This window comes from Limulus polyphemus, unplaced genomic scaffold, assembly GCF_000517525.1.
Source record: "Limulus polyphemus unplaced genomic scaffold, Limulus_polyphemus-2.1.2 Scaffold245, whole genome shotgun sequence".
Lineage (NCBI taxonomy): Eukaryota > Metazoa > Arthropoda > Merostomata > Xiphosura > Limulidae > Limulus > Limulus polyphemus.
This window is the reverse complement of record NW_013665855.1, coordinates 509935-521157: the sequence shown is the minus strand read 5'-3', so window position 1 is coordinate 521157 and position 11223 is coordinate 509935. Positions and strand designations below refer to the sequence as shown.

The window sequence follows — 11223 nt, the reverse complement described above, 5'->3', positions numbered from 1 at the left end:
ACGCGCACACACACACACACACACACACACACACACACACACACACACACACACACACACACACACACACACACACACTGGCTTTGGACTTGTTATTTTAACTCCACACTTACAAACACAAGTATAAAACTATCATACCTCTGACATATTGGGGGTATGAATAAAGGATGTAATAGCCATTCTATTCTTATCATTTACAAAACATACTCAGGTCACTAATTGAATACGCATGCCCTATTACCTGTAACGTGTCTTGTACTTTATACTGTAAAATTAAACAATGGCTAGAACCTTTCAAAACTTAGCAACTACACCATCAGCATAGCAAGCATTTATTTCACCAATGAATTATATAAAACAATAAATTAATACAATTTAGAAATATAGGAGATAGGTATTGGCATTTGATTATTTGGTGAAGTTTTCATTCTTTGCCCCAGCTCAATAAATTACCCCCCCCATCCATCATATCAGTGATTAAAACATCCATTATATGTGCTAGTACACTTCTCTTCTTTTTCATCTTGGATATGGTTCAGCTAGATTATTTGGGACATTATCTGTGAAAGCAGGGTTTTTTTCTGGATGCTCTAGTTCTCCTCTGCATCCAAATTATTAAGGGCATTCGGTAATTTATCCCAGCCCCATGAAAAGGGCTGTCTACCTTTTAAGTCCCTAAGACCTTTTTTTTCATTTATTTATTTTCATTAAAATTTCTAATTAGTCTTATTTAAATAAAAATAATAAAAACATTTATATGATCAATTCTGGCTATTCATTCAAATTTGAGCTTCTGTGCTTGTTCCACTTCTTCTTCGTTCAGTGGTTGTTGATGTCTTCCTCCTCCTTGTTGACATCAGCAACCTTACAGTTTTTACCACCAGTAGACTGACCAGTTTTATCTCTGAATTTTTTGACTGGCTTTGGGAGACATTCATCACTCATGTTGTAAACAATGTGCTAGTTCCTCTAAATGTAATCTACTAAGCCTAGTGGCTAATTCATACTTAAACGTCATCTCTAAGGCTTCTACGACTTCCCACGTGTGGGGTGAAGAGAAATAACAATTTCTAACCACCCCAGGCTGTCTTTCAGGTCTCAAATTTCTTTGGGGTTTAAAAAATTTAAAACCTAAATACCTGCCAAGATTTGGTTGGTCAGTTTTGGGCATGTTGATACTGCTAGATGTCAGTGAACATTTTCATTGTGTTTTCCTAAAATTTGAATACATTGTGGCTATAACAGAAGTAATAATGTGTCCTAAGCATTCCTACTTGATTAGATAATGTTTTTTCTCTGGAAAATTTACCCTAGTTTAATTTAAGATTGACTTCTGAATTTTTTACATCTTGCACCCCACATAAAAACACACAAAACATTAAATTTTGTCACTTGCTGCCTTTGCTTGCCATCTGTTGGTACATGTGGACCCATGTTTTTTGTTTGTTTATATTTTCTTTTGTGCCTTCATGCCTTTTTGCTATTATTATCCCTCTCCTTTTTTTTGACTGCTTATGCTGTTTAATTTTTTTGTATAGTTGTAACCTTTCTAGGATTTTTGTGCTCAAATAAGCGAACATAATGGTTAATTTTGCTTATGTCTTTCACTATTAATTGCCATATCGAATAGGTTTCTGTGTTGATTATACCAAGTTACTAAAAACAAGACAACAACCTTTCCTGTGAAATGAACAAGGGTTTTTCTATTTGTAATGAACATGTATGAATGTTTACTAGTTTTGAGACAGAAGTTTTGTTTTATACACTCACCTTAAATGGATATTGTTATCCTCTGGTAAGTGTTGTGCTACACTGTTTAACTCTTTCAACACTGGCTCAGTCAATTTGACCAACCATATGACCACTTTGTACTTGTTCAAAGTCTTTATAGATCCAATACTTCTAACTTTCAATACAGTGTGTATATCTTCACAAAATTTGGCAGTCTTTCAGTTAATATTACAAGTCTTTCACATACAAAAAATCATATTTTTAGCGAAGTATTTTTAATAAACTAAAATAAAGATTTGTCTATGAATATATGGAATAGTCCATGTTAAGATTAAAAATACTTTTCTTCATCTCAAAAATCTCAAATTTCGTTTGTGTAATCCCTAAAACTTCCTAAATACATTTCAAACATTTTTTTTCTTCAGTAAAACTTTATATTTTATGTTATTTTCTCTACCCTATCTCTATATGGGATTGGTCAATTTGACTAACCTTGTAACCACCAAAATAAATCTAAATTACCTTTTCTTTTCTTTCTAGAATGACTTCAAATTGTAACATGAAACTACATTTGTTTATCCTAAGTAGCTTTAAGCTGTAACAATATTCACCTATTTATAATTAAATTTTATTGTCATTTGAACCGTGTCTGACTACTATCCATGCCATAATAAGTTGTAACTCACTTGGGCAATGTGTAGATCACATTACACTATCTAATTACATTACCCATGACCTACTATGAGCTGCTCACATGTGTGCCTCGTGAAACATTTTTATTATATTATTTATTTTTATCTAATCTTAACTAACCTAAAAAGATGCAAATTTTTACATTTTAGTTACTTTTATAATGATAAAGAATAAGCATGAAAAACAAGAAATAAACAACTTAGCCAATCTTTGTTTTCTTGCTGTCAATTGTTGATGACACTTAACCCTACTTTTTTTATACTAATGATAGTAATGCACTAAATTTTTATTTAATTAAATAATGCACGAAAGAACATAAACCAATAACATGAAAAAGTAGACAATTTCCCCTAACTCAAAATATTTCTGGTTTTCTAACTATGCGACAAGCCATTACAAATTCATTCAAGCTAGTCATTATCATTCTCATTTGAACCAGACCTGTACTACAAGTGAAATTGATGCTCAACTGTTCAGAACACGTTATAACATGTGTCATTTGATAGATGGCTTTCTATTGGTTATAGGTAATATATAATTAAATGTGAGAGAGAACTATTAACAAATCGTGAGGAGAGGATGTGGCAGGAGGGGTCTGATTTTCTATTTGATAGCTCTGTAACCAAACAGAATTAAAGGTTATAAAAATTGTTTGTCTGAGCAATGATGATTTTATAGTGAGTAATTTACATTTAATTTCGTAGTTATTGGAGGTGTGGTGGATAAAAATAGAGAAGATACCTTGAGAAAATGTGTTGTGTGTCACACTAGGGGAAATTTAGAGTTTTTTAAGTATTGCCTTATAAAATTAATAACTTAAAACTTGTATACTATTTGGATTGTTAGCTAAGATTTTATGCTATAGTAATTGGTATAACATAAACAAAAAGTAGATTAATAAAATTTTGAATGTAAGACACTAAAACCTTGTGTCATGCACAGTAAAGGATACCTGTGGCGAAAGGTTAATAAAGTGATTAAAATTCGATATAATCACTAGCATTTCTCCATTTTCTCTTTGATACCTGTTCATTTGTCTAAATGTTATTTTGGAGACTTCTTGGTATCCTTTAACCCTCATCAGTACACCTTTGAAAAGTTACGTTGTTGAACACCTGGGGTCCAAATGGACCCTAGCACAAAATTACCATTATAATAAGCTCTGGATTGAATATCCAAACACCAACTGAATTACAAGTTTTATTAGGGTTAGCATGCAATGTGAACAACATAATACATGTATTCTAGGGGAATTATGTTGACAAATCAAGAAATTACAATTACATTGTTTCTCAGTATACAAATAAGTAGCATTAAACCATTCCTTATACAAACAGTGTATCACAAAATGCCAAAGTTTTATTATACTCCTAATATTCAAATCATTATCCACCAATATATGATGAGGTTACCATAATACTTCAAAATTCAACTCAAAGAAAACTGAAAATGTGTTGTGGGTCACCTTGGGTCCAACTAGACTCTAACACAAGTGTATCCTTATAGTAAACTATGGGTTGAAAATTCATTAAGCAGGTTATTTACAACAGTTATCAAACAAGGTTTCTATAAAATGGGGTATTATAAGCAGTCATCACAGAGAACACTTTTTGAGGAATGAGATGTGCATACGTGCTTACCACAATGATGTTATAAGCAAACAGATGAGATGATACTGTACTACTTTGATGAATTATCCTCTATAACAGCCTATATAGTGAAATAAATATTTCCAAATTTGTTTCATATGCTATAGGCCAAACTGCATGTATAGTGATGGTCAATGATAGTATGGGGTCCACTTGGACCCCAGATAAATATTGGATTATAGCTATGAACTTTGTCTGCCTGTTTTGAAAGCAACGGTGTCACATTGATCAAGGATTTCTGCTTGACAGTTACATGAATTGATATAAATTTGTAATGAATATGTAAAAAGATATACAACTGAGAAAGTTTTTGGGGTCCTGATGAGGGTTAACAATGGGATAGATGTGTCATGGGACTGAAGTGGAACCTTTTTGGACTAATCCTACATGTCTCTCTTTGCACCACCATCTTGGAAGAGGCCCATAGGGTCTAATGTTTTTAGCAAAATCCCCTACATCATATCTGGCTCAGAATTCTGTATAGTTGTTTTGAGTTGCACGTTTTGTAACAGTATTTTTGTCGTGTCATTCTTTTCTGGAGAATGCTACTAGTCCTGTACAATTTAAAGCGTTCTTTTCCACTTTAATGTAGAAATGATGGTGTACTGCTCATCTTGGTGCACAATTATTTTTAATTTAATTTTTAAAAATAAGAATGATGTTATAAGCAGAAGGTATCTTTTTAAGATTTTTCAATCATGTGGACATTTCCTGTTAGTAATAGTTTTTCTCAGTATAGTTTTATAAGAGCTGTAATGTTAGCCAGAAGGTTTTATGATAGTAGTGACAAAAGAAGACTTCAGTCCTTTTAATGCAGGCAGTTGCATGCTCATGTCTAGGCACATGTACAAATGTAATTGTGTATGCTATTTGTCACACTGAAGTTAAAGACCATATTCAGTGACACATTATAATTTTACACACTTCTGAGGAAAGTGGAAATGTGTCACAGAAATAGATCTTTAATTTGTTATGATTATTGAAGAAGCAAACCAAGAAGATGGCAGCCAAAAGAAACAAAATTGAATTGGAAATATTTCAAAGTTACTGGAGATCGGCAGTTATTAGATATAGTTGTGATAAAATCAGTAACTCTGCTAATATAATGCAAATATTAGTAATGTTAATGAGTAAATTGTTTCTTGCTACTCTCATGTCATAACTCATCACTTTAGGTATCTATGCAATTTATTTGTGCAAATAAATTTGCACATCGAGTCACTACAAAAATGTAGTTTTTCTCATGAAAAGGCCTGAGACTTAGATCAATGGTTTTGGCTAGAATCTTTTTCTAGATGTTAATCAGATTTTGAATTACTTTTGATTCTAAGAACCGATTTTTTGATGTATTGATTTTGCTAAATTAAATACAGCTAAACATTTTGTACACTTGTCATACAAAAGAGAAGGCAGCTGCAGTAAAATATTGGCAGTACTTTATGCCTGTTATTATCTGTTCTTTGACCTTTTCTTGTGAACAAGTTCATAAGATTAACATTTCACTTGTGTAAAATATTATGCTATTTTTTTAGAGTTAAATTGGTATATTTTTTGTGCCACAAAGATCAATTTTATGCATGAGAAACTGTATTTGTAGCTATGTATTTAGTTTACAGGTGAGTTAAATGAATTCTCTTACAGTTTTTATTTTTGTGTTTGCAGGTATGAAGAGTGTAGATGTCGTATTACAATGCCTACTATCATATAGCAACAACTAATCAAGACTGCAGCTTGAAAAACAGCCTCAACCAGGAGTTGAAGGTCATCTTCATTATGAAGAAACTCTGGAGAAACTGTGGAAGTCACCCCTGGTGGTGTTTCTGGATTGCAATCTTGTCATTCTGTATTAGTGGAGTCCTGACGTCTAAGCTTGACAATGGTTACAAAGTGTTTGAAGACGTCCATTCTGAGCAATTCAGTCATATGGCAGTGTATTCCATTACTGGTAAAGTGTATGTTGGTGGTGTAAACAAAATTTACCAGCTGACACCCATGTTGACATTAGAGGCAACAGTTGTAATGGGTCCACAAGAGGACAGTGATGAGTGTCCTGTTACTCGCATTTGTCCTCAGGTGCCTAAGAAGCTGATGAACTATTATAACAAAGCTTTGCTGATTGATTATGCTCAGAGTAGATTGATAGCTTGTGGTAGTTTGTTTCAAGGAGTCTGCACTGTGCATAAATTGACCAATGTGTCTGACTATAAGACTCCAGCCAATGAATCTGTGGTGGCTAACAATGCCACAGCATCAACAGTAGCATTTATAGGAAAATTCAAACGTCCTGAGGATGCTTCTTGGCGCCAAGTACTATATGTTGGAGTGACCTACACAGGGAATGGACCCTATCGTTCTGATGTGCCTGCTGTGAGTAGTCGTAGTTTGAACCGTAACACAATGTTCAGCATAGCAGAATCACAGGTAACCACAGGCACTAAGGTCAATGTAAACAGCTTAGCTCGATCCATCTATCCCATTACTTATGTTTATGGTTTTGCCAACAAGGGTTTCTCATATTTTGTCACAGTGCAGAAAGAGAGTACTGACCGTCCCGAACCCTATATCTCCAAACTCGTCCGTATTTGCCAGGGTGATCCTGACTACTATTCCTACACTGAAGTCCCTTTAAAGTGTCGGTCTCATGATGGCACTGACTACAACCTAGCTCAGGCAGCTTTTGTGGGTAGACCTGGATCTGATTTGGCAGTGTCCCTTGGCATCACAGCCCAGGACAAAGTGTTGTTCGTTGTGTTTGCTAGATCCAATGATGAAGCTGATGTTTATGATAAACCTTCACAGAACTCCGCCCTATGTGTATATGCTCTCTCTGCTGTCCATCGAAAATTCATCCAAAATATCCAGCATTGTTTCAATGGTAATGGAGATAGAGGATTGGATTTCATCAACCCTAGCCAACGTTGTATACCAACAGTAAGTATTGGATGATTAAAAAGTTAGAAGTACATGTAATTAATACATTGCCTCTTAGTTGTCTTTGAAGTTATATACATGTGCAAAAATCCACCCTATTATGTGTAGCATTTTAAGAAATAACAATGAGTAATAAAATGAATATGCTATTAAAAACTATAATGAAATATAATGCAAATCTCAAGATATCTTTCAGTTTAGTACATGTAATGTTAAGTGCTTCTATACTAATTTTATCTTGTGTTTTGTGTGAGCACCCAAGTAGTCAACATGGTTACAAGTGTGCTTGTTTAGTCATAAATATATGTATAATTTTTGACATCAATTACCTTGAGTCTGAATAATTGGCAGGTCTTATTGGGGTAGGTGATGCCAAAACTTTTTATGAATGAAAAAAAAAATATGAATAATGACATGTATATGTAGAAAATGTGTAAAAAAGCATATTAGTTGTTCAGTATGTAAAGAAAAATCTTAAAACTGATGGTTGATAACTTTGAATGACATAAGTTTCAAATTATACCTGTGTTTATGTTTGTGTGCAAATATAGGAACACTATTCTGCTTAGATTTACTGGGAAGCCTTGGGCACCTGAGATATATCTAAAATGTTGACAAGAGGAAAATCAAGAGAAAATAAGCTGAAAGTGATAGTTATTGATTAATTTCTGTTTTTTGTTAATCTAGTAACACCATTATCAGTATTGTTAAAAAGTTTTCATAGTGTTTAATGTTTAAATTGCTTTTGGTAGACATGCTCTCTTAGCTAGTTCTCTGCTGAGTAATGGGTGTAAACAGGAATTAATATTAAGTGCTTTGTGGGTAACTAATTTATGACACACACATTCTAAGATTGGATTGAGTTAGAATTCCAGTTTATAATAATTTTAAAATGTGGTATCTAAATACAGTGAGGTGTTCTTTTCTTGAAAATCTTTGTTTTCTGAAAGGTTTAAAATATTGTCCAATTTAATAATGGTTGGAGTCGGCGTGAATGGGTAATGAAGAAAAACTTTAATATAAGTTTAACATAACAGCATGATGATGACAAAACCTTGTCGAAACGTTGTACATTTGCTGTTATGTTAAACTTGTATTAAAGTTTTTCTTCATTACCCATTCAAGCCGTCTCCAACCATTATTAGTCTCAAAGTGGGTTCCTCATCATCGAAATTGTCCAATTTACTGTCACATTTCATACATGGTTATTTATGAAGTAGAAAATGAAAAAAAACACAATTGCATTTAGAAATAATTAAGTAGTCAGCCAATTTATTTGTGCCCATTGTTTAAATTGGATAAACATAATATTCAATGAGGATTTGAGTCAGAATATTTTGCAATTACCTACTTACTAGCTAAATAGCAAACTTATCTGACTTTATGATTATTTTATTTGATGAATGTAAAAACAAAACAAAAAAACTTGTGTTTACAAACATTACAACTCAATAAAACCCAATTACATCTATCAAAAAGTAAAAACACTAATTTTAAGCAAAGAAACAAATATCAACAAGATATCCCTTTATTAAGCCTTAAATCTCCAGTCATGTGACTTCTTTGTTTCATACTGTATATGTATTACAATGTCTAGGTAAGCTACTTGTAGCTGGTGATTGACAAAAGCTTCTCTAAATACTAAATTCTTTTACTGTATTAAACGTGTACTAAAGTTGTTTTTATTTTATTTTCTTTGTTACCTATTCTAACTGTCTCAAAACTCTTAACTTACCTTATCTCATGTTCTGTGTCTTGTCATTGAAGAAAATTTCATGTTACTCTCAAACACAAATACTTTCACAAATGAAAAGGAACTGAAAGGAACTTTACAGAAATATAAAAAAAACAATCTTAAACCACAACAAGGTTTGTTAAGGCCTGCATAAACTTAGAGAAACTCTTAAATCAAGTAATGGATAATTTATTCTTAAGAGGTCATAGTTTTTTTTTTAAATAGTTTGTCTCTGGGATGGAAAAAAAAATGATGAAGCTGAAAAAAAAATCTAATTGTTCAGTTTAAAGGCAAAACTCTGTAGCTGTGCAGAAATAAAAATATTAATTTTTTTTTCTTGAATTGTATTAAATAGAGGACAGAAAATGATAAATTATCAATTCTAAAATACTTACAATTTGAAATTGTTGAAATATAGTTAGAATTAATGTATAAAATTGACTTTAAAGACTTTGTGGCGAGAATATTATTGTATGGAAAAAAAAATATGAAAAGCCAGAAGAAACTCTGTCTAGGTTTCAGGCACAATAATTTAGAATTAAGTTACTTTTAATAATATTAAGCTTTGTACATGAAAATGTTATCATACAGGCAATGCAACTGCATTGTTTAACATTTAGAAGCAACAAAATATTTATTTATTTAACTGTTGCCTATTGCAACAGTATTGTGTACACTTTTCCAGGCTTGCTATTCCAAACAGTTCACTATTGTTTTACGTGTTTATTAAGTATGTTTATGACAGTGTTGGGGACTTAAGTGTTATCTATAACTACAGTTATTCAAATGCTTTGTAACCAATCAAGGGAAATTAATTATTATAACTCATTTTATTTATTAGGCAAAAAAAGTACATAGCCAAAGTGAAAACCTAGTATTTTTGATGCTCTTCAAGTATCCTAAATTTAATGTCAAACATAAAAATTCAAATAACATCAACATATTTTGTAAAATAAAACTTGTAATTGTCAAACCTTTATCCTACAAAGTTTAAAAACCATTAGGGAATGGATAAGAATATTCCTATCGAGCACTGATATCTAATGTTTCTTTTTTTGATACTATAGGTTAGTGTAAGGATGTTTGGTTGCCCTATTGAGCACTGATATATAATGTTTCTTTATATATATATTATACAGTAATGTAAGGATGTTTGGCTGTTGTTTTTATTAAATTCTGAAAAAGTGGAAGAAGGGGGTTTGGGCCTCTGAGATCTGTGCCACTTGTACAGCATGAAATAATAGGTATCAATTTATGAAATGGGGGAAGGGGGTTTAGCCCCTTGGATCCCCTAGATCCATTCTTGCTCTTACAACATCAAAGGGTAGTTATCAATTCATGGACAAAATGGGGGAAGCAGGATCTCTACCCTGGATCTCTGCCTTCTTATTCAACATTAGTACAGTTATCAACTTGAGAAAATGGGTGGAGGGAAGTTTGACTTTATGATACAAGTTTAATAATTAATGCAAACATTATTATTATTATTAGATATAGTAAGTAGTATACTAATGAAGGGAACAATAAAAAAAAAAGATGGCACACCTCAGTTAGTGATCCCATAAACACTAATTCCCATCCTGATCAATAGTCATTGATATGCATATTTCTTTGAAAGCTGACTCTTTCCCTCTCTAACAATGCACTTTAGCCAAAAGACATAGTATTGAGTAGGAAAACATAAGTAGACATTAATATCCACTGAACTTCAACTTACCTAGCATAACTATAAGCAAGGCATTTTTAGTTTGTGGAATAGAAAATCTTTGGAGAAGCTAGGTTTAGCTAGCTGAATTGATAAATATTAAGGATTTCTTTATATGGAAGACTATAAATATTGTGAAACATGTGATGTGTATCAGTTCATATAAAACTGCCCAAACATTGTTTCGAACCAAGTGAAAATCAAGTAAAAATTGTATTTGATAACAACAGTTTTTAAAATGGATAAAATTGCCACCAATTCTATTTTTGATTATACCTAAAATTGTGCATGTATATTATAAAAGCCATAGACATCTCAATTTTGTTGTTAGAGGCACATATTTTGAAATTATAATTAGATTGAAATATAACTAAACATATTTAAAAGGACTTTTCTATCCTATTCCGTACTCTGAGTAATCTTAATAAAGATACATTAGTAAATGTTCTTGGCTTCATATTAATTACAATTAAGTAGAACTTGCCAGATTGTTTGTTTTGGAAATGCTGTATTAGTTATTTAAAAACACGCACTTATTGTTGTGAATGTATCTTGATAGAAGTTTCTTATCACCGTAATGTACAATTTCAAATATTAAGATTCACAAAATATGCATCAAAAAATTAAGAGACAAGCTTGTTTGATTTTAACATGCTTTAGATATATTTGCTGAGATACACTCTAAAAGAGAAAAAAAAGTCATGATTCTAAATTTTTTTATTAAATAAAATATAAGCATAACATTTGTTGATAAAGAAATAAAAAAAAAAAAAAAAAAA

The 11223-nt window shown here is 32.0% G+C and overlaps 1 protein-coding gene across 1 annotated transcript in view; it reads left to right on the top strand.

Annotated features, from left to right (window-relative positions):
* LOC106478729 (plexin-A2-like) overlaps positions 1–11223 on the top strand; it is an 86967-nt gene that overhangs the window by 6935 nt on the left and 68809 nt on the right. Inside the window, exon 2 of the mRNA XM_013939290.2 lies at positions 5736–7004. Within this exon, the coding sequence (XP_013794744.1) occupies positions 5751–7004 (1254 nt within the window). The 5' untranslated portion in view covers positions 5736–5750. The remainder of the gene's footprint in view (positions 1–5735; positions 7005–11223) is intronic.